Source organism: Scatophagus argus, chromosome 24, assembly GCF_020382885.2.
Source record: "Scatophagus argus isolate fScaArg1 chromosome 24, fScaArg1.pri, whole genome shotgun sequence".
Taxonomy (NCBI): Eukaryota; Metazoa; Chordata; class Actinopteri; family Scatophagidae; genus Scatophagus; species Scatophagus argus.
Window position 1 is genome coordinate 10,510,852 of NC_058516.1, and position 24,071 is coordinate 10,534,922.

The 24,071-nt window shown below is 40.8% G+C and overlaps 2 protein-coding genes across 2 annotated transcripts; one reads left to right on the forward strand and one right to left on the reverse strand.

The window, feature by feature from the left end:
* Positions 1-262: 262 nt before the first annotated feature.
* On the forward strand, positions 263-6,995 carry cdadc1 (cytidine and dCMP deaminase domain containing 1). The gene is made up of 11 exons (XM_046382362.1): positions 263-489; positions 784-884; positions 1,043-1,220; positions 2,051-2,348; positions 2,543-2,749; positions 2,836-2,960; positions 3,333-3,382; positions 3,887-4,056; positions 4,139-4,328; positions 4,519-4,567; positions 4,678-6,995. Exons 1-11 carry the CDS (start codon positions 390-392, stop codon positions 4,776-4,778), a joined length of 1,569 nt encoding a protein of 522 aa, XP_046238318.1. The 5' UTR covers positions 263-389; the 3' UTR covers positions 4,779-6,995.
* A 367-nt stretch (positions 6,996-7,362) lies between these two features.
* On the reverse strand, positions 7,363-23,632 carry cab39l (calcium binding protein 39-like). The gene is made up of 9 exons (XM_046382375.1): positions 23,376-23,632; positions 14,297-14,423; positions 13,782-13,946; positions 13,215-13,333; positions 12,958-13,126; positions 11,928-11,987; positions 10,717-10,782; positions 9,903-10,046; positions 7,363-9,464 (listed from the first exon to the last, which is right to left on the reverse strand). Exons 2-9 carry the CDS (start codon positions 14,396-14,398, stop codon positions 9,285-9,287), a joined length of 1,005 nt encoding a protein of 334 aa, XP_046238331.1. The 5' UTR covers positions 14,399-14,423; positions 23,376-23,632; the 3' UTR covers positions 7,363-9,284.
* Positions 23,633-24,071: the final 439 nt, after the last annotated feature.

Genomic DNA, 24,071 nt, shown 5'->3' on the forward strand with positions numbered 1-24,071 from the left:
ATTTTGTATTGAAGTCTGGGAGTTCTGATTGTTTCATCCCATTGTTAAACTGCTATCTGGAGCAATAACTTGATATTTTTAAAATTGTCATAGCAAAATAACTGGAAACGGTACTTTCCTAAGAAAGCACTGGTATATTTTTTCTTATTAATATTAAATATTGTGCTTTAAGCCCAACTTGCGTTGGTTACTTTTGAAAATAACTAATTTGTCTCGTCGGCTAGCCTTTTATTTTGAAATGCGCGACCGGAAATGGCATGTCATATATGTAGTTTGGCACCATACACCGGGTTAATTCCAATTCTGGTTGAAGTCTTACCATCTTGCTACCTGATCCTGTTGGCATTTGATGTTGGACCGGTGGGTTATTTTGCTGGCTGCCTGATCGAATGGAAGGAAGCGACTTACGGAACCGAACCGACCCGGGCCAGCCGAGGCCAGGTCGAAATACGACAGACAGCAGCACTCAGACTGACAGCAGAGCAAAAGGTGAACCACAGGGAGAAAGAGTTGATGCTAAGCTACGTAGATTTCTGTGCTGTCCTGTTATAAAACAGCTGATTGTTTACCAGTACAACCTACCAGCTAGTAGCTCGAATCTTTATGGCAGCCATAAAGATTTAGGGCATCTCAATAAAGTATCGCGGAGGGAAGTTTACTATATCATGATTTATTTTAAACACTTTCTTTCATGTAGTGTTCTACACAGTAATGTGTTAAATGAATAATAAAATCTTGTGATCTTGTGTAAGATGATTCTCCATTCACTGATTTGTCCTCCAGGTCATGGCCCCAGGTTGTCAGAGGTAAACCTCTTCACCTTGTTGAGTTTGTGGATGGAGCTGTTCCCACAGGAGCAACCTGAAGAGGATGACCACAGTCAGGTTGGTGTACAAATGCTCACAGATCACCTGGAATTAAACAAAATAAGTCATGATTGAAAGCTCACATACTACACATTTAAGTTGCGCTGTGGATTGAAGTAGGTTCCATATCATCACTTCTTTGTGAGGGCATAGTTTTGAGTCTGCTTGTCTTCCAGGTCCGTGGGGTGGGTCTGGTGGTGGTGCGGGACAGTAAGGTGGTAGGACTCCACTGTTCAGGACCTGAGCTCCACGCAGGACAGGCAGCCATCATCCAACACGGCGCCAACTTGGCTGACTGTCAGCTGTACTTCTCTAGGAGACCCTGCGCTACCTGCCTCAAGATGATCATCAACGGTGAGGAGACAAGGAGGGACTTTAGATGGATAGTAGGCAGATACAACGATCTTGAGAAATTACAGACTAATTATATATGTAATCAGTGCTTATTTATAGGTCAAAGTACATAGCTTGGGCTGATACTACACAGTATTTATAGCCTAGCCTAGTTTGCCACTCTTATTCTGGCTGCACACTTTGGAACTAATGCCCCCCTCCTTTTTTAGCAGATGAAAAAGAGTAATATTATAGTGAGTGAAGTGAAACAAAACGGCAGCTCAGCATGATTATCGGGCTAAGTTGAACCTTGACACAAATGCGCACATTTTAATAGCAATAACAGTCGACTGAAGAAAATTTTCGACAGTAAAAAGCTTTTTGGTTTCAGTTTCAATTCACTGAGCAGAGAAAATGTCCCCCTGAAGGAAGTATTATTGCCACATAAGCCACAAGACACTAATTTTAAAAGTAGGATTTTTGTGATATTGTGTTTTGTGATATTGTGTCAATTCTCAAAAACAAAGTTTAAATAGTTTAGTTTCAATATTACTAAGTTTTCTGCTAATATTGCCAGCTGTCATTTTCCACTGTGTTGTATTACATGTATTGTCATGAGATGCTAAATTTAAATAGTTTCGTACCACTAAAGACCTTAGTAATGTGTACAACGATTGCTGGGAAACATCTGTCCAACTGAGCAAGTGTCAACACGTGGTTTAAGTGACAGTATCTCCACTATGTTTGCACTTGATTATACATTTGTATTATTTTGTGCAAATGCTAAAACTTTAGACTAGCTTTTCTTTAACTGGAAGCAAATACTGATGATGCCGTATGCTCTTCCCCAGCTGGAGTCAGTCAGATCTCCTTCTGGCCGGGAGACCCTGAGATCAGCATGCTGAGGTCCACCTCTCCAAACCTTTCGAACTCCCACAGTCCACCTAACTGCATCACGGAGGAGGCCGCACTTGACGCCCTGGCAACGGAGAAGCTGAAGTCCAACAGCCGTCCTCACATCTGTGTGCTGCTGCAGCCGCTGGCTCCGGGTCTGGCGCAGTTTATCAACGAGACGTCCAGAGATTGTGATTTCATGGAGAGGGTGACTGATGATGAACCAAGGCTGAACACAGAGGAACTCTTCAACAGGTACCCCGCCTACCTGCCCTGCTGCACCGATAATAAGGATAATGATAAACCTCTAGGTGCTTTCAAATAACTACTGGAGTTCAGGTTTCTGAAACTAACTGCAAGGTTTAGCCATGCAAACGATGTCCTTTTTCAGCAGAATAAAAAAATCTGCTGCTCGCATATATGTAGGAGAAATTCTTTCTGCTTTCCAGAGAGCGGACGGGACACCTGAAGCGTTTCTCCAGAAGGTTCTTGGCCGAGACTTCTCAGCAGCACCGGGACATTTTGACCCACATGGGTCTGGAGAACTTCTGTGTCGAGCCATACTTCTCTAACCTGAGAGACAACATGAGGGAGCTGGTGGAGGTTCTAGCTGCGGTGGCCGCCGGGGTGCCACGGCAACACTACGGCTTCTACAGGTTAGAAACACTCATGATTCATCATGTTATGCACTTGCTGTCTCCAGATTTTATTCGTTGGTGACTGTGCTGTTCCTGTGACCCAGGGAACAGTGTTCAACCCCTGAACCATCACTAGCCGAGTCATCACTGTCTCCTGGACGTGAGGAAATATCCCAAGCAGGGGCTCGCCATTGCATCATTCAAGCAAGGCTACTGGCTTATAGAACAGGTCTGATTGGTTTTTTTGTTTGTCACAGAATGCTTGAGGGTAGTCCATAGAGGTTCAGCATACCAGTACATATACTGTTCCAGGTCACTCTGAACAAGAAGAGATTAGAACACCATTTGGCTAAAAGTTAGTTAAGATAAAAACAAGAATCTAACAATTAAATATCTGGCTAATTAAAGGAAAGATGTTCAAGTTCGGCTCAATGACATGTCAACCCTCTCGCCGTTTAGATGATTTAACTGTAATTGTCAGACTCAAACTGCTCTAACAGCATTACTAGCTGCAAGTTTTTTTTAAGGTCTAGGAAACAGATCAATGGCTGCAGGATATTTTCCACAGCTTCTAACATGCATAACCTCATTTTCATTCCAGAGGACCCTAAAGTGGGTGTGGGTGCTGTTATCTGGGCCAAAGGACAGACGGTGAGCTCAACTTTCTACCTTTTGCTTTGGTCAGGATGGTCAAGACAGATAACATCAGCCTCATATAGATGGAGGTTTTAGTTCCAAATGGGATCAAATAAATCCACTTATGGGTGATTGTATTAATGCATCAGTGTTTTCAGTGTGGTTGGATGCAGTGTGCTGTTTCAAGCTGATGCCTTTTGACAAATCCCTCTAGTTAGCTTCCATGCAGCGATGATAATAGCATAGAAGCTAACGAGATGGGCAGGGTCCATGTTTCGTAGCAGTGAGTATCCTAAAGTAAAATGATTTTCACTGTTTTTTGCTGAAAATTAGACAGGAAGATTGATGCCATTCTTTAATATCTGTAGGCTAAACATGAAGTTAGGTTAGGTTAGTGAGCTTCATAGGTGATTGAAGGGGGATTTTTGGACTTGGACAGAGCTGTCTTCACTTGTTTCTACTATTTATGCTAAGCTAAGCTAATCAGCTCACAGCTAAACATTCATTCTTCTCACCCAGGTGAGCAGTGATGGGACGGGGTGTCTGTACCTGGTGGGTTGCGGGTATAACGCTTACCCAGCAGGCTCGCACTATGCCGAGTACCCTCAGATGGATGACAAACAGGAGGACAGACAGAGACGCAAATATAGATACATTGTCCACGCGGAGCAGAACGCCCTCACCTTCAGGTCAGAACATCATCTCTACAGCAAAGTGAAAAATACCATCACAAAGTTAATATAACAGAGATGTTCCTCCTCGTGCTTTTAGGACTCGGCCCATCAAACCCGAAGAGCCCACCATGCTGTTTGTAACTAAATGTCCATGCGACGAGTGTGTCCCTCTGATCAGAGGAGCCGGCATCACGCACATCTACACCACTGACCAGGACAGGGACAAGGTGAAGGGAGACATTTCCTACCTGAGGTTCAGCAGCCTGAAGAACATCAGCAAGTTCATAGTGAGTACACTAAGTGATATCTCTTGCCTTTATGTTGTCACATGCTGATGTTTTAGCTGATGTTTCATTTCTATAGGCACAAATAAGTTTTAAGTAAAAACAAATAAGACGAATTTCTACACTCAGGCTTGAGAATAGATTCCTTACATTCCACCAGCTTGAGCAATGTGACATTTTTCTGTCTTCACAGTGGCAGAGGAGCCCTCCAGCTTATCCGACGCCCACTCCTCACCATGCCAGTAAGTTCCACCCTGTTATCTTTATGTCTTCAGTTATGCCTTCGTTGTCTCATACTGTAGCTGCAGTATTTTTTTAACTTCATTTTACTATTATTTTATTTTTGTTCCAGACGGATGCGTTGGGAAGCACGGCAGGCAGGCCTGCCAGGAGAGCCGCAGCAACAAGAAGCTGTGCACCGACAGATCGTACAAGTCGCCCACTGTTAGCTGAACATCAGCCACAGGCGGGTGGACAGATAAATAGATACACCAAAAAAAAAATAAACAAAACAATGGAATCATGTTTTTAGCTCACAGATTTGATGTTTTATGGCTGCATCAGTACAGCCGGATCTGGATCACTTATTTCCTTCTTTGTAGGCAGGACTGGGATTCCTTTTGAAAACCATGTTTTTTTTTGTTATTTGATCAGTCCAAATTCCATTTAACCATATACACTTAACAATTTTCTTGTGTGCTGTAAAAATCTGCTTAAGCATGTTTATGTTTTATACCATGCTGAGTGACAGCAGACCAACAGCAGCCCACTCTGGTACTTTACAGTTGGAGATTGGTACAGTTACAGTTACACACCTTAATGGCTTTATTTAGACTAACAGGGGCTGCTTTAAAGAGGAATTGTCGGTGGTGGGTGATTCCCCCCCACGAAACTTTTAGGTCCAGGTTATTAAAGCTGCAGTAGGCAATCTGAACGTGCAGAACTGAAAACCTTTCCGCAGATTGTTTGATTCAGATGCAGTTCAAAATGAGTTCTTTCAAACTAAATTTATAATAAAGTATAAGACTGTCTGCTGCAGCTTTAAGAGGACAGTGACAAGGTGGTTGGAGAGAAAAGGACAAAATGAAAATCACGAAAATCAACAACAAGTTGACCTCAAAGGGAAACCACCAAGGAAGGATGGATGGGAATAGATGAGTGGTGGTTAGTGGAGTGGAGGAGGAGGTGAGGAACGCGTGTGGACATTGGTGAGTGTGAAATGAAAGGGAATGAGCGGGAAATAGATACCACAAAAAAAAATACATATGTATTTAAAATGATACAAAGTGTGATATGTGGATTTGTTCATGTCATTTTATTATATTTTTTTATATATATATGTGTTGAATAGTTTATTTAAATGGTGTGAGGTGTATGGCTGTGAACACGTTCATACCGTGTGTATGTACTGTACGTACTTACAGGGTGTCGACTCGGATAAAGTTTAACCTTGTATTTGAAAGGCCGTTGCTGTGAGAATGTTTCTCTTTCTATATATATTACAGTAGTATTGTTTTATTATTGTTTTTTTATTTAATTAGGATGGATTGAAAAATTGCACTTTTCATGCTCAAAAGAAAGGAATAAAATCTCTTTCAGCATATTCAGCGTATTCATTATGAAATGAATTTACTCAGTTACTATACTTAAGTACAATCTAGAGGTACTTTCTACATTCACTGCAATAATTTTCATCTCATATTATACTTTATGCTTCACTGCGCTTATTTGACAGCTCAAGTTAGCAGTTTCCTTATCAAGATTTTTAATTGGTTTAAATGTCAATTAAGCGGAGAAAATAATCAGCAGTCATGTACAGAACAGTTCAAAATGAGCTCCACATTAACAGTAAACTCTTGCTCTTTACTTTTACATTTTCCTGATTCCACTTACTTTTACTCAAGCAACATTTCCGATACAGGACTTTTACTTGTAACGGAGTACTTTTACAGTGAGGTAGTAGTATATTTACTTGAGCAAATGATTTCAATACTTTCTCCAAAACTGATTATTTATCCACAGTCACTGCCTTAATTTTCGGCGTGCAAAACCTGCTCTACTTGCACTTCATACCTTTTTTCTGCTGGTACAATAACACACTTTTGAAATGTTCTTTGTGCTTTTGTGCAAATCATAGAGGCAGTAAATGTGAATGTCGAGCCTCTTGGCATGACCCAGGGGAAACAAACAGACCCAAAACATCATCACCTTAATGTTAGAAGACAATATAAATAAAGTTGAAATAAAATACAAGAGGTTTCTATCAGAGTGAGAGGATGATGTGTATTGAACACCACCTGCCTGTAATCATGTGACAAATAAGCACACGCACAAAGTTTGCATTCCCATCCTTTTATTTGTGGTGAATGTGGTACAATGGCATCTGTGTGTGTGTGTGTGTGTGTGTGTGTGCGGGGCAGAGGGGGAATCTGCATTCAGAGAGGACGCAGGGAAGATAATGTAGAGTTCTGCTCAGACCAAAGTCGCTTGTTGTTTTAGTTGAATTCAAAATCCAAAGAAAGACTAAGGTGAGTTTGGCTCAAGTGACGAGTCTGGTGTAAAGCTGGTTGCATCTCATATTCATATCATTATATTCTGGTATGTCACAGCTTCTAATATTAAAAAAAAAAAAAAAAAAAGCTGGTATTGATTTTATTTTCCACCCAACAATCAAAACATGGAGAGCTATTATTTTTCTTTTCTGTCAGAAGAAAAAGCAGAATAGTAATTCACAGATTTGTAACTCATTGTCACCCCACAGCATTTCACTCCTGCCTGTAGATTTGCTGGATTTAACAAGCGACAGCCAAATGAAATTTACACAAACTGTTCAGAGCGAAAAGCTCAAGTCCGAATTTTCATTTTCATTTGTTGTGACTCCTTTAAGGTTGTTTAAAAACGTCTGTGGAAGCTCAAAGTCAGAAATTAAATGCTGAATTTTACAGAAAACTTTTTACAAAACTGATTTCTTTCACCTCCGAGTCGAATCTAAAACCGAAACGACACTTTTAAAAGCGTTGTTTTAACCTCGTTTTTCTTTTTGCACATTTTCTCTCTCATCTACAGGTTGATTTTTCACAGTTAAGATTTCACCATCAACTTTGGCCAACAGGTTTCCGGATAAGTTTATAGCCAGCACGGTTTGTAATTCACATATCAAATCAGCACTACTTTGGTGACAAACTCAAAATAGAAACTGTGACCCTGATCTGTACACAATGGCAGCTGCAAAAAAAAAAAAAAAAAAAAAAAAAGGTTTACTATGTTTCTTTAACAGCGTAACTCAAATATAGTGAGTTAAGAGGTTCACTGCTTAATCACAACAAACATGTTCTATCCAGAGCATATTTTCATTAACATAATAATTAAGCTCCCCTTAGAAAGATATGGAAAATATTATTAAAAAAAAAAAAAAAAAGATTAAAAGGGGGAAAACACACCGAACTAAAAAAGGCACCTCTGAATCTTCTCGCCTTTCCGTTCTAATACCGACATCCGATCCAAATGGGAGCGAAACGTTCGTTGCGGTACAGAAAGAAAAGGAGTGAAACAAAACGACACAGACAGCCATCTTTAAAGCTGCTCTCCCTTCTCTCTCTCTCTCTCAACACAGCAAAGTGCCTCCCGTCAACGCTCGATGCTCTCACTCGCAATGGCACTCACTTCACGTGTGCAAACCAGAAACTGTACATGACAAGTAATGAAAAACATTAAGCATTGTGATAACAGAGATCAGCTTAAGATTAACAAAACAAACATGAATGAACGTGAATCATATTATTATCATTTCTTTAAATCATACAGAAAGTGCAATCAGCCACCAGCAAAGAGAACCAGTGATCAAAGTGATTGAAGCTTCCTGTTCCGATAGCAGCCCCAACGTCACAATACTATTAAAAAGGCCCTTCATTTCAAAGTCTTAAAATATTCCTACAGAAGCTACTTTTTTGTTGGCAATTCTTGGTTAACAGAGACCCCCCCACAACCAATTCTCTGGAACACCCCTTCCTGTCATCTTATTCATTTAACTAGAATGGTGCGGGTGGATGCTCCGAAACCCGTGAACAGGTCGGAAGATTTGGAACTGTTGTGGGATCACTTTGAGAAAAATCAAAATCGCGACCAGTCGGAGTCAATTTAAAATTTAAAACTCCAACACACAACAACATAACATCTGCGGCAACACACCAAACAAGTGCCGAATTTTTGATCTTGGAAAGCTAAGCTAAGCTAGTTAGACGTTTGAGTTTTTTGCACCAGCGATTAGCTAAAACATTAGCTTTTGCAGAAGACAAGACTTGTTCTATTTGGGTGTAAAATCCCCGATGCTGCGTTAGCATTTTGGGATTGAACACAAATCAGATCTTTTCAGTTTTGAAAAGAAAAAAACTTGAGCAATCATTAGCTTTGGCTGTGCAATAAGAAGGAGACGTTTGGCTAGCAGGAGGCTAACAAAGCCTTTAGCAATGTGTTGCACACTAAAGTGTATTTATGATCCTGACTACAGTAGAGGTGTTGACTCAGCTTAGAAAAAAAAAAAAGTCTTCATTATTTTTTTGATTTGCAGAAACTTTAGCTCAGAAATTAACTGAATGGATCACGCCTGCTTTGAGCCACTGATCCATTTAGGCCGAAGCTTTTTAACCGCTGGTTCTCCCAACAGAGCAAATCAGCTGCCTGCAACACCATAAACTGTGGCACAAAAAAACACAACAACAACAACAAAAAAAAAATCATGAGAAAATTTTACAAAAGAAAGATCAGTGATCAAGAACTACTCTTGCACAAGTTGAATGAACCAACAAAGAAAAAAAAGACAAATAATGTCTTGAAGATTCTTGTTTTGTTTTTGTTTGTTTTTTTTAAATAGAATAACCATTATTGTTAATGTGTTTTTTTTCTACTGTATGTCTTCCTATTGATAAAAAGTTGGGGTCTAGGGCAGGGACAGATGCTTCTCTAGGAGGCTGGCTTCTTCAGATCCCTGATCTGTTTGATTAGGTAGGTCTTCTCGTCGTTGAACTGCTCGTCGTCTGTGCGATCCTTCTGGAAGTTGCTCAAGAAGTCAATCAGTTTGGTCTGGTTCTTGAGCAGGATGTCGATGATGGGCTGCGTCTTGTTGGGGTTCGCTACAAAAACCTGAAGATAGAAGCAGAAGAAAACAAATTTTTACCTTGTGTACATAAGTGTGTCTGGGATTCATTACTGGGTGACATCGTGAGTTACTTTTATTTAATTAGTTAGACTAAACAGAAGTCTGTGCACCTCTGCTGTTCGAGTATATCCAGCCTTTAACACAGGTAGAAAAACCTGATCGCAGTATTCTCTTTCCTGTACTGCCTTTGCCTCCATTCGGGCCTTTGTAAAACAGCAAACAGACTTTGTAAGAAGCCACTCTGACATTTCATCTATAGATTTAGAGGATGCACAGAATGACAGAGGCCAAAAAAGACACAGAGAACCCGCCTGGCCTTTGGTGAACTACACAACAACCAAATAAGGTCTCTTACACAAGCCCTCACTTGACTAAACTGATCTATATGTGTTGTGTTAGGTGCATTAGAGTGGCGTTTTTACCTTAAAGACATGGAAGGCCTCAAACTGGATGTTGGGACTCTTGTCTCTTAGCAGATTCATCATCAGTTTGAGGTTCTCCGGCTTGCTGATGTAGCGCGTCATCACTGTGAAGTTATGTCTGTCCAGTAACAGCTCGCCCAGAAGCTGGAGAAGAGATGATCCACAAAATGTGACATGTGAAATGTGAAATTAATAACGTTTCTTGACTGAGTGAAAGTTTAGGCTTCAAAGTGGTGTCGCGGTGCCAAAGTTTGGACAAATTAGAGGTGAGACCTGACCCAGGATCCATTCAGGTTCAGACAAATTTTATGAGGCCTGTTTAACATTATGTGTAATACCCCAGTGGACCCAAGCAATAATCAATGTAGTGTAACAGCAAATGCAAATAAACTGCAGAATGCATCTCAGGCCACAAGATGGCACCAAGTGACCAGCAGGAGCGAGTGGCCGCTGCTCAGGAAGGGTTAAAGGTCAGGGAGCAGGGGTCAGACTTGTTTATTAAAGCTAACATTAGCACCTGTGGCAACAAATGAGCAGTCAGTTGTCTTAAGGGTGCTACAAGCAACAAAGCCGCAGTGCTGACTGTGAATGAGTTGTGTTTGTCATCTGTTATCATGAAACCAAGTGGGCTTTTAAGCTGAAATAACAAGAGGTTTTGACATCTTGTAACTTGTTAATGAGAGTCTGTGTTCTCCTGGGTTTTTTTTTTTTTGAATTTTCTCTAGTCCACCCAGGTTTCCAGAGCTTACTAGCAAAACTATTTCAAGACATGCTTTTGTATGATTACAAATCAGCATACGAGTGGGAGTCAAACCTTTAGAGACTGCCTCTTGGTGACGTAGTTCTCTGAATGCAGCAACTTCTCGTAGTCTGCAAACACCTGCGATTATAAGAAACAGACAGGACTGAGATGGGATCTGAGACTTGAGGTTTAACACGTCTAGTTGTGTCTGCCCCCCCATGGAGAACTTACAACATTTTTAAATCACCCAAAATGACAAAAACTACTTGGATGTGGGCATTCAAATGCAAAAACAAACAAACAAAAAAAAACCCCACAGATAACAAGGTGACAAGTTTTTCTTCTACTTCCTCCTAACTTGTATAAGACACCAGATTCGACCGAGTAACTTGATCGCAACCTTTGGACAACCTTTCTTAGATTAAATGGACAGAAATCCTTAATCTAATATGACGCTAAACATCTGTCCTTGAGTGAGCAACTTTAAGTACCTTTGTCACAATAACTTTTTTTATGTCACGGATAGTAAAATCAGTCAAAAACTAACTTGTGCTGCTGTAAATGTACCTTGGCGGGCCACCAAAGTCTAATTAGAGGGCTGTATTTTGGCTCGGCCTTGTCACAAGGCTCCTACATTACATCGACTCTACTGAGCCCACAGCGGCGTCTCCTGACAGGCAACGCAGTGACATCTGTCAACATACGACGTCCAGGTAAAAAGGCAGTTTTGTGCGGGGTTTCTTCAGCCTGAGACCCCTGGGGGCCATTCCTATGAATGGGACCCCTCTGCCTGGGGAGACTAACAGAATACAGCAGAGCTTTTGTATCTGGACTAGTTGTGACACTGAGAGGGCCTTCCACTGACTGACTTTTCCTGGAACTCAGTCTAAACATCTTACTTTCTGACCAAATTGAGTTCAATGAGATAAACTTTTTTATTTTTGCATATGTTGACTGGGCCATTGGGCACTGATGTGACTGATACCTGTTCTAGTTATGTATTGGGTTTTTTTCTCTCATGGGGTTCCCCCAATCAAGCAGTCATTTAGAGGTGTGTTTATGTTTCTGCAACCTATATGGTAGCTTGTGTGCGTTGCGTGGACGCGGTCAGGGATTGAGGGGGAGGTCTGATGCGCCTGGTGACGCTGGTTTAAAGCAACATGGCAAACATGTGTGGTAACTGTGACAGTCAGCCATCAGATGAATCCTCTGTGAGTTAGAGCTACAGTGTTGGGAAATATGTGTGTGTGTGTGTGTGTTCCCATGTGACGCAAATCACTCACGGCATCGTAGTTCTGTTCGAGGTATTCAGCCACAAGCACTTTATGTCTTGTCAGGAGATCCTGTGAATAAAGACGAGGGAAATAGTTATACATGAAATCTGTTTCTGTAGTTTTTCGTATCCCAACATAACAGGAAATGCTAACTTCCTGTACAGTAATGCAGCAGGCAAAACACTTTAAAGGTGCCAGTGAACAACTAGAGGGTTATCTAAAGTGACATGGTCAACCCATCTTAAAGGGCCAGTTCATCCAAATTACAAAAAAAAAAAGTAGTCGTGGTTTTATTAAAGGTTTGGAGATATATGTGCCCAGTACAATGAACAGTACTGGCCTTTAATTTGCGGCACTGGCACCACTGAAATATGACATTTACAAAAAGACAGATCAATGCTTCACTTTCAAAATCAGCTCATTCTCGATTGACAGAGCCGACAGACAAGAGTTCAAGAGAAAAGACATTTGAAACCACCTCCCCACTCAATATTTTTTATTTCCTGAGCATTTTTTTTTTCTGCTGAACACCAAGGTATGCAGAGATCAAGATTCCTGGTTGATCTTGTCTATCTCTTGTATCGAGATCAAAGAGAACTCACAATCTCTGCATACCTCAGTATTTACCTGCACCCCCGAAGCTCTGCACCCGCTTCAGATGGGCTGAGCGCTAACTCTTCTAGCTTAGCAGCTACAACTTTATAAAAGGGTGTAAATAACGTCTTTTTAAATTGGTCATGCCGGATGAACTGTCTTTTTCTTTTTTTCCCCTCGAAATGCTGCAAAGCTATTTTGCTGTCAAGGTCTAGAAACATTTTGTGGACTAAGAAGCTTCACCCTTCCTTTCCATTGGCGTGGGGTTGAGTAGATAATGATTACATTTTCATTTCAGAGTGAGCTAGTCCTTTAATGCATGTTCTGCTCTACCAGGTGAGTTAATTGAGTGTTTTGTTGGGAATTTGTCCTACAGAGCAGATGTAGAGGAAAAACAGTCTGTATTGTTGAAGAGGCTTATTGCACAGAGTAGGACCGGGAGTACCTTGAAGGTGGCGAAGGCGTCGGAGGCGATGTCGAAGGTGGACATCTCCACGTAGTTGAAGAAGCTGTGGAAATGGTCCGAATGAAGGACTATCTTGGCGAGCGGCTCGTGGCGGATACACTCCCTCAGCATGATCCCGCAGTTCAACGCTACCTGGGGCGTCTCGTACCTTCAAACAAACACAGGGCGTTCGCGTAAACCAGTTTGGCAGCCGTTAAGACTGCGTTCGGTATTTTCTCTCAGCGCGTGTGTCTCACCCTTTCAGCAATATAAAGAGGACCTCTTGGTGGGAACAGAAATATTCGACAGTGGGGCTCCTCGTCCCAATCTGCCTCCTCAGGATGTTGTTAAAGATCTGACACACGTCCTTCTTCCCCTGAACACACACACACAATTAGACAATCATATGTTAAATGTGATGTGTTTTTCAATTTCATGTATTTCTGACATTCCTGTGTCTACTTTTAGTTACTGGATGTTGGGTGCTTTGCTGTTCTACAGCTCCAGCTCTCAGATCTGAAAAGTTTAAAGGACCATACATGTACCAATGTGATCTGCAAGCTTTAGCCTAATTAGAAATCCTGCAGGTTTACTATTTTTGTTCTTTGATCCACATTTTTTCGACCTTTTTTTTGTGTGTTTTCCCCAAATTTTCACAGGACTCGAAATTCAACTGGGGAGAATTTACTAGAGCTGTTTAATCTATGGGGAAATAAAATGTAAAGATTTATGAAAACATCAGCAGCTGTGGGGTAAAAAAAAAAAAAATTCAAGATTTTTACTGAATTAGCTAAATTAGGCTAAATTAAATCGTCCGTCATTACCTCGAAGTCTATGACCTGCAGGTTTTCTACCAGTGCAATCAGCAGGCCACTGTTGTACAGCTCCTGGGCCAGCTGGGCCACAGTCTCGGTGTGAGGCTCCTTGTCGTTGCTCCCGTACAGAATCTCCTTCATGGACACCAAACACTTCGACACCTCCTCAGACGCCTGGAGAGCAGAGAGTTGAAGGAGATGGAAGTGGGTAAACATAGAGCAACACGCAAGCAGACATGGACCTACAACAAATATTATAGATTAAGAGAGAGTTAACCTGGTCAAATTAAATAAACTGAAAAATGTAAAAAAAAAATAAGAGGGGGAAATGGAGAAGCTGTGTGTGTGTGTGTGTGAATAAGAGAGAGCATAAGCTGTCTTGACAGCGAAGTGTCAGGAGATGACAGGGCCAGGCTGTTCCATGTACCAATTTCACAGAGGGCTGTCACCCTCGGGCCCCTGGACACCCAGGCATTTATAGACACACACACACACACACACAGGAACACACTGTCCTCCTCAACCTTGTCTGTCTTCTTATCCTGTTTGACCAGGATAGCCAGGTTTTCCTTCAAGGTTCTGACGATGTCCGCTGGACTCTTGTGGGATTTACCAAACAGCGGCATGATGGACACACACTCGCCTTGGGGCCTGAAAAACACATCAACACATACACACACACACACACACAAAAGAGCAGTCAATGAAAAGCTGAATGCAACAGCAGCTCTTGTGCAGGACTTATTTTTATCCTATTTTTATGAGGATGCTATACAGTGCATCCGGAAAGTATTCACTGTGTTTCACTTTTTATGTTACAGCCTCATTCCAAAATGGATTAAATTCATTTTTTTCCCCTCAAAATTCTACACAAAATACCTCATAATGACAAAGTGAAACAAGGTTGCTCGAATTTTTTGCAAATTTATTAAAAATAAAAAAAAACATACACTTATTTATTTACGCTTATGTACATAAGTATTCACACCCTGTGATCAGTACTTTGTTCCATTCAATTCAGTTTATTTATATGGCGCCAATTCACAACAAAAGTTATCTCATGACACTTTCCAATTAGAGCAGGTCCAGACCAAACTCTTTAATTAAACTGTAATATAGAGAACCCAACTTTCCCCCATGTTGAAGCCTCTTTGGCAGCAATTACAGCCTTAAGTCTTTTTGAGTGTGATCCTATAAACTTGGCACACTTATTTTTGGGCAGTTTCTCCCACTCTTCAATGCAGAACCTCTCCAGCTCCATCAGGCTGGATGGGGATTGTCAGTGCATAGTCATTTTCAGATCAAGTCTGGGCTTTCATATGTCTTTTTCTGAGTAGTGGCTTCCTTCTGGCCACTCCACCATACAGGCCTGATTGGTGGAGTGCTGCATGAAGGTTCTCCCCTCTCCACAGAGCAATGCTGGAGCTCTGTCAGAGTGACCACTGAGTTCTTGGTCACCTCCCTGACTAAGGCCCTTCCACCCTGATCAGCTCTAGGAAGAGACCTGGTGCTTCCAAGTCTCTTCCTCTTATGGATTATGGAGGCCACTGCGCTCTTTGGGACCTTTAATGCAGCAGAAATCTTTCTGTACCCTTCCCCAGATCTGTGCCTCGACACAATCCTGTCTCAGAGGTCTACAGACATTGACTTTGACTTCATAGCTTGGTTTGTGCTCTGACACGCGCTGAAAACTGTGAGGGCTTATATAGACTGGTGTGTGCCTTTCCAAATCATGCCCAATCAACTGAACCTACCACAGGTGCACTCAGCTCAAGCTGTAGAAACCTCTGAAGGATGATCAGTGGAAACAGGATGCACCTGAGCTCAATTTGGCAGGACAAAGGGTGTGAATACTTCTGTACATGTTACATTTTTGTTTTTCATTTTTAGTAAATTTGCAAAAAAAAAAAAAAATAAGCAAACTTGTTCCACTTTGTCATGAGGTATTTTGTGTAGAATTTTGAGGGGAAAAAATGAATTTAATCCATTTTGGAATGAGACTGTAACATAACAAAATAAGATAAGATGAAAAATTTATTGATCCCGCAGTGGGGAAATTCACTTGTTGTGGCAGCTCACAAGGACAGAAGAGGAGTGCAAAAAGCAAAGAGTGTGCAAAAACAGTTACAAAAGAATGTAGAGGTAAAATAAATTAACAATTTACAAGGTAAGTAAAAACAGTACACCATCAGGGCACCATGTCTGATTTCAGTGCAAAGCCTGGAGTAAAATCAGTACTGAGCCTCATGCTGCAGTTTCAGGACAGGGTTATTATATAACTTGTCAATATCATGAGGAGTTCTGATCAGATTCAACGCACAGGAGGAATTTCTATCGGCCAACTCACTTGTTGTAAATGAGCAGTAATTGACCAATCATAAGGAATTCCTGGAATGGATGTATTTTTAAACTTGTGCTCCTTCTTCATCCAAGCTGGTCTGCAACTCAACAAAAGGCTGCGTTTGTGTGTCTGCGTTTGTCTGTCTGTGTGCGCTAGGATTCCTCTGGTGCCTCACATTCCAACGTCATCTCCAGTCTGCACGAGCGACAGCTGCAGCCCCTTTGACACCGCACTCCTCAAAGTCAAATACATTCGATTTGTCACATAACACCAGAAACAACGATGGACTGGAATTAACTGTTAATTAATTTTTCACCCATTTCAATTTCTGAGGTAAAAAAAACCCTGCGTGCATATACTTCAATCCATGTCTTAAGCTTAGTTTAAATAGTTCTTCTTCTATAGTTTTTAGAGAAAGTGAGGACTGCTACACCTCTGTCAAGTTATGGTACGGTTGCCTTAGATACTGTCTTGAATGTACATGATCCACAAAATACGATTTTGCTTTATTTTACAATAGGTGTCAAATGGTGGTGTAAGAATGTTTAAAAAAAAGCAGCGGAAGAAGTAGTCATATCCTTTAATTAATTAAAAGTACCAATAGAGGAATGTAAAAATACTCTGTTACAAGTAAAAGTCCTGCATGAGAAGTCCTACATAAGTGTAGTAGCAACAGAATGTAAAGTCAAAAAAAGTATGTGGTTAATTTGGTCAAGTCCATGACAGAGTGTGTGAGCAACAGTAGTCTTCACACTCCAGGCCAGGTCAGGAACAGGCAGAGAACTTGTGACTGCTAATCCTCATCTGGGAATGTAAAAGGGCATTACGCCCTTCGCCTCCTCCCTCAACTCCAACTCCCGACCTTGATTCCTCTCGGTCCACCTTCCATCCACTCTCCATCTTTGTTTACTTCTGTCCAGCTCAACCTCATTTCCATTTCTAGCTCCCAGCTCTTCCCGGTGCTAGCGTCTAAATTCACCAGACCCCTTGGTAATGCTTGATCCACTCCAGACCTACCTGAGTTTGGAATAAATGATGCTACACCTTTGTTGTCTTTATTCTAACAAGGTTAAAGGCATTCCACTTCCTCTAACACTACTAGGGTTAAGTGGTTGCTTCCCTGTTAGTGCCCATGAAACAAACTGTTGCATGTCCATCACAAGACTAGAATACATGAGAACTTCAAGCTTAAATCCATACTTTTGCTTCCAGAAGAGTCAGATAGTGAGGAACAACCCCTGAACATGACTAAGTAAGAATGAAACTTTAAAATATAAATATAAAATATAATATTAATACAAATATGATAAATTTCAACATTAGCAAGGTAACATGCTTAGCATTTAGCTCTAAAAACCACTGTGCCTCACAGAGCTGCTAGCATTGCAGTAGACTCTTAAGCCCAAGATGTTCTAATGTAGGAAGAATTCCCACTCTCTTAAACTTCCGGTTAGGTAGTCCAGAATGAACAGAGGCTTATGTAGCTGTAGCCCCAAATTTTCTGCCAATTTTCAAATGTTTTCATATAAATACCATAACACCGGCCAATCAGCATACATTAGCAGAATTCTAGCGCTTTATGGGCAAAACCGTCTGCCCTGTAAGAAAAACAAACGGGCTTTAGTATTTTTTTATTTTCAATTCTGATAAAAATTTGTCCATTTCTGTCCAGAAGTAGGTGTAATTAATCATTTTAGCCACAGCTCCATTCACTCCTGGTTATCGAGGACTACCTCGCGAGTGCCCTCAAGGCAAATTGAAGCCAACTTCTGGTATAATGTGTTTTATTAGGGAGTAGGTAGACTGTCAGTTGAAGAGCTGTGTCTTAAGCCTTAACAAAAAGCCTGTGTAATAATGTTTGTTGGGGTCAAAAATATTAAATACTCTTAATCTTGCACACAACCTGAATTCTCCTTTGAGCTTTTCAAGTCTACTGTGTCCATACTCATCATTAGCTTAAGGGGGGCTAAATCTGTTTCCTCTGCCTGACATAGGAAGCACCTGAAGCCACAACAACGGTGAAGTAAGAACTGTAAAAGTAGAGAGCCGAAGGTGTGAGCAGAGGATAGCAGGAACCTGCTGATTCCTCCAGACAATACTAAAACAAAGACTGGATACTTTTAATTTATTAGAAAAATCTAATTATATGACATGAAACCCCACATGCTGCCCAAATATTACCAACATGATTTATTATCACCTCAGAATATTTGAGTAGAAAAGGAAAGCCGGTGTAAATTAAACTGCACTTTCATTGAATGACAGCCAATGAATGCGTGTAAAAACGTTTATGTGTAAAAATACACGAGAGGGTTCTTCAATGCCCACAATAACAAGAAACGAGCTCGAATAGGAATCACAAGGTTTCCACCTGACAAAGGCAAAAACCTCAGCTGAGTGGATTCCTTTTCCCTCAGTACTGACTCGCAGGCACAAAGAAGCGATTTTAACGATAACGCCCTCACCTCTGATGGGAAAAAACAAAACAAAACAAAAACGCTGGATCACATTTTTTGGGTGTATGTTATGGCGATGTGTTGTGATGCTTTTATTCTGACAGAGCCAATTGTGTCAGAGGGTAGACTGCTGAATCACTTTAACAAATGAAATCACAAACATTTCAGTCACACACCATCAGAAGGTCAACCAGACGTAACTTTAAGGAACCGACACACTGCATTTTTACTTATTAATGTGACTACATGTTTCTCCAAATATCTTCGCAGGTGGTTCACGTGATCATAATTCGACCTGTTAAATTAAAATCAAGATGTAAAGCAGGCGTAAAGCACGCAGTTGAGGTTTGTGACTTCTCGCTGTTTGGAAAAGCGACTGGAAAAAAAAAAATCGAAAAATACAATAAGGCTGCTTCTGTTTCACTTTATCATCATCTTACGTCATGCCTACACAACTGCAGTCCAGTCAATATTTATCAAAGGATAAGCAGGCAATGAGGAAGTAGTTATCAAAACAGCAGAGCCGCATTGCACAACATTTCCTGCTCTTTAATCCAATCATCTCGTACCGTGTCAGATAATGAGTCTAATATTTCCACACGGGCCTTGCTGCTGCAGCGAAATGTTTCTGATTATTACTAAAAGGGTCCATTTTAATCATCTAATAACTCTCCTTTCACGGAAGGCTTAAGCTGTAGGTGACTGCGAAGCCTTCATTTTCACTTGTAGCCTACTTAAGACTGACTAAACGTTATGTAATGGAATTAATCTGGTGCCCGCTGGGCTTGAACGCACATAGCCAGCTGCTCTGTTTAAGTGTAATCTAACATTTAACAGCTTCAGGTTGCTCCAAATATAATTTTTTTTTCCTTTTTATTTAATCCATCACTCACACCATATATCATATGAGTCTGCACAGATGTGGATCTAAACGGAGACCTGACTGGTGCGCCAAGGCTAATTCGACTTTCTCTTTGCTGTGACGACCTTCATGTATTATTGCCGCACTCTTTCCTCGCTATTTTTAATTTTTCAGAATGAATGATGATTTTGACACTTTAGGAAAACCATTCCAAAACTGAGTGTTGTGGGGTTTTTTTTTCCTTTCTGTCCAACTGTAACAAAACACAAACACTTGGATTATCATCACATGAGGCAAAGAAAAGCAGCAAATTAGGTAATGATTGACATTTTTGCTCAACAACTGCTTATTCTGTGACTGCCTGATTGATTAATAGCTCCTCCATATTTATGATTCCATAAAGATGTGTCTTGTCTTGTCTTGTGAGACACAGCCATCAAAATATATTAACAGTCTGATTATGACGGAACCAAACAGATGCAGGACAGTCACCTTTTCATCTGCTGCTTTGAAGCGTTCACAGTTCTTCCAGATTATCTACGAGCGCGACCTTTGCCGTGACATATGGGTTTAATGTGAAAGCAGACATCTAAAAGAAAATACCATCCATCCATCCATCCATCTGAGCACCTTTACCAGACCTGTACTGAACAGTCTCAGTGCATTCTGAATAATTCAAGCCTTCATACACAGCATGCATTAAGGCTGCTTCACTGACTGTAAAGTTTGTTATTACGTGCTCCTGAACTTCCCTCTTTTTTTCCTTTTTTTGTGCACTACTTTAAAGCACATATTCTTTTTATTATTATTTTTTTTTTTTTGCGTCTTATCACTTCAGGTCAGGTCCAATGCCCTCATTAAACAGCACAGCTGCCTTCAGCAGCATCAGATTGCAGTAAGGTGCACAGCCAGAAGTAGTTACGCTAAGAGTGGGCGGCCCTGATGACTAATCAAAGATTTTCCAACTTGGCAAGATAGGGAGACGTCACACCTGTGCGTCATTCTGACTGCAGCGGTCAATACAATGTTGGGCATTTCATGGCTCGTTTCGAACAACCGGATTTTACATTCTTCAGTGGAAAATAAACAAAACAACAACTGAACTCAGAATCTTTAACCTCTGCAACGCAGCTGCCAAAAAGCATCTGGAACAGAAAATTATAGGATGCTTGCTCTCCACACCATGACTCAGGCAATCAATACAATGCAATCTGCACCAGACAGCATGAATTAATCATCATGTTTGGATTCAAAATGTAAATATCAAACGGCTTATTCATAATCTGATAACTTTTGTTCCTGTGCCCTCCTGTGAAGCCTTTTAAAGCGCCAAGGAACGCTCGCAAATCTATTTCATTAAGTCCCCATGCCGTCCAAAAACGTGATAAGTGTGCCGCCTTTGGGAACAAAAGAAAGGTGGCTGCTGCCTATAATTTCACGGCATTTCTTTCCTGACTGTCTGAAATGCAGAGGCAGCCCGTCGTGATGTAGCATAACGCATACAACTGGAATTTAAGCACGTGAGGAGGAGCAAGGAGGATATTCAACCCCCCCCCCCCTTAAACACAACAGAAATCATGACTGTTTGTATAAGCTGAGAGATGGAGTAACTGAGCCTTTTCAATTAAATGATGCTGAATAAAATGAAATAAAAATGAAATTGATGCCTGTTGACAAAGCACAGCAGGATTTAAATCTTACTCGAAAAACAGCGCATCACGAAGCTGGGACACTTCGAGCACTCCTTAAATCAAAGTCGCAGATTGTGGCGACTTTCTCAGAGTCTTGGATCTCGGTAATCAAATTCAAAACCTTTCAGGGCTTTTAAAGTCCTGAAGAAAAAAAAAAAAACACCCTGGTTTGCACCAAAGTCTATCTTGAAAAAGTAATTCCCTTTGTTGCTCTTCCTTGCACTTCAGAGCCAGCTTCCCGGAGAGAAAAATGAGGATCTAAGCGTCTGATCACAGCACATCTCTACAAAGGGGCCTTCATGAGGAGATCTTCCTCTCCGTGGCAACGCGAGAAAAACGCTCCCTGAAAGGACAAACATCAGGTCCGGTTCTGAGATTGATAACGATGTGAGAAATTGCCAATTTTTAACTTTAAATGGAAGACTAATGCAGGCATCAGGAGCAACCCTGATGCCTGCATGTAACTGATGCACTTCAGTGAAGCATACAGAAAACCTCCATAACAGTAAAGATTCAGTTACGGCTCTGTGCTATTGGCTGTGACAGAGCAGCCATGTCCAACTGATATTTGATAAGCAGTATCAGAAGAAGATAATCAGTGGGATTAAAAAATAACAATAAAAAAAAGGTCTCTGTCGTTACTAATTCTGTGATATCACTTTTGTGTGTCAGGGGCTTAAGCATTTGACTGGTAGAGCTGGGGGGTGGCGGGGTGGCGCACAGCCTTCGAAGTCAAGCTCAGGGCAAGACTTGCTTCAAAAAGACAGACTAATAGTTTATGATCTCACACTAAAAATGACAGTGAGAAGTTTGTATGTCACAAAATGGCAGTTGTAAAACTTTTGGTCAAGTTACAGATAAAAAGTCCATCTATTGTACATTATACCTGTTTATTACTACTGAAAGCCTTGATCATGCGCTTCAACAGCAAGCTAACAAACCTGGACTAACACATACAGTCGCTTCATCGGGCGAGTTCGAGGGCTTCTGTAGTTCTGTGCAGGGTCAATAAGGGTTAATATTCTGAACCAGTGACAGACAGGCCTGTCCTACCAGGTATATGAGAGCCTACTGTATCTGGCTCTGCTCTGTCTATATGTCAAGTAAAGGGATTCAGAGGAACACCGGATGTTAGGTAGGTTTGCTTTCAAATTAAAAGCAGAGCAGAGTCCGAATTATTTAAACACTGACGAGGCAACATGACAAAACCCAAAGATTTTCAGTTCATCATCACAGAAGGCTCAGAAGACAACAACGCATCGCGACTTTACATAGACAAAAAAAAACGCATTTCATTTCGGAATCCATTTTTTTCAACACTGACACACGCTAATGCAATAATGATAAAGACGTGAATTATTAACAAATTCTCAAACAGTGTAAAATAAATCTACATAATATCAACCATGGCGCCTGGAACATGTCAATGGAATTACAAGTATTAACCAGCGTCACACAAATGGAAACAATAGCTGTAAGATATTACTCTGTAGAGCTGTTACACCATACAGCAAATCAACAATGACAACACGACTGATCAATAATATTGCTCACTCTGACAGTTGTTTTCCAATTCATCAATTACTTGATCTATAAATTGTGAGAAATGAATTTTTTATACATCCATCTAATCAAAATTCAAATATATATCAATTTGAACTCATAGGTTATAATGCAGACCCAAATTATTACATTTGAGAAGGTGGAACCAGATCATATTTGATTGATATCTGTCATAATTGTTAGATGGGTTTTATTTCGAAATATTTCACCGGAAGCTACATTGTTTTTATTCTTGCTCGCATGACGCTGGTCGTCTAAAGTAACACAGCGAGGAGGAAAAAAACAAAAACAAAAAAAAAAAACACACACTCCATTTGGACTGCTGAAGAACTAAATATCATGTGAACGACAGTGTGCGCAGATATAATAGCTTGTAATGCAGACGGCAGTAAATTACACATAAGGCCGCATAAAGAGTCCTAGACAATGTGATTTAAGGCTACACCCCTATCGCCTCCGGGCTAAACTCCCTTTATGTTTGACAGATTTACAAAGCTAATCACAGTTGTTTGCATCATTTCAGAAACAGCTACTAAAAATGACAGCGGGTTGGTCTCATTTCTCAACATAACGCACGTTTGTACATTTCAATCCCGACTGAAGTTACAAAAACCGTCAAGGGCAATACTAATTCACCATTAGGATAACTACAAGCTATCGCTGTTCGATAGTATGAGCTAGAAACGATACCTTCAGTAAGAAGATGTGTAATAGGTTATCTTCAAATGTCTTGACCGCTTTCAGTCCCGGTTCACAGCGCAGCCGAACCTCCCAGGTAGCCCTCTGTGGTCAAGCCAGGGCTGGTCGTTAGCAGGAAAGTCAGCTAAAAATGTGTGCGATACAATTTAAAATGTGTGGAATACGTTAAGAAGGCAGAGCTGAATTCCATCTGGTCGCTTTCCAGTTGTCTATAAAGCTAACGTGAACAAACTTAACAACTTCCGGTGATTACTTCTATAATAAAAATCCCGCGGACCTTTTCTGTTTACACTAATGGACGAAGAAGGGGAAGGGAGGATGGAGGTCAAACGGAAATAGCTGCAACTAAGCGAAATACTGCCTGTACTTATAATTTCAACCCAGACTTTTCTTAGTTATACACTACTGAGCTGTCATTCAGACAAATTTGCCCAATAGTGCAAATTCCGTCACTTCCGGTAGTTGTCCGTCTCCCGATTGCTAACTTGACAGATCTGTATCTTTCCAGCCGCGGATGAGTCTCGTTCACATTCTCTCGTATTAAGTCCTTCCAGCCGCCTTGCTACTGTGCTACTACATAAAATAGCATCCAAAGAGGCGACAGTACAATGTATTCTACAATACTTAAAAATAAGATATCTTATGAGACACCATTTAATTTTTTCCACCCATGAGAGGAAAGAATAA

Bases quoted from the DNA above. Each gene is read 5' to 3' on its own strand.
- cdadc1 (XM_046382362.1), top strand. From the start codon at position 390: ATGGAAGGAAGCGACTTACGGAACCGAACCGACCCGGGCCAGCCGAGG. The intron at 1,221-2,050 runs GTGAGGAGACAA...GCTCTTCCCCAG, and splicing joins CCTCAAGATGATCATCAACG to CTGGAGTCAGTCAGATCTCC. The intron at 2,349-2,542 runs GTACCCCGCCTA...TCTGCTTTCCAG, and splicing joins ACAGAGGAACTCTTCAACAG to AGAGCGGACGGGACACCTGA.
- cab39l (XM_046382375.1), bottom strand. From the start codon at position 14,398: ATGCCGCTGTTTGGTAAATCCCACAAGAGTCCAGCGGACATCGTCAGA. The intron at 13,947-14,296 runs GTTGAGGAGGAC...TCTGCTCTCCAG, and splicing joins AGGATAAGAAGACAGACAAG to GCGTCTGAGGAGGTGTCGAA. The intron at 11,988-12,957 runs GTACTCCCGGTC...CTTTATTCACAG, and splicing joins ACGCCTTCGCCACCTTCAAG to GATCTCCTGACAAGACATAA.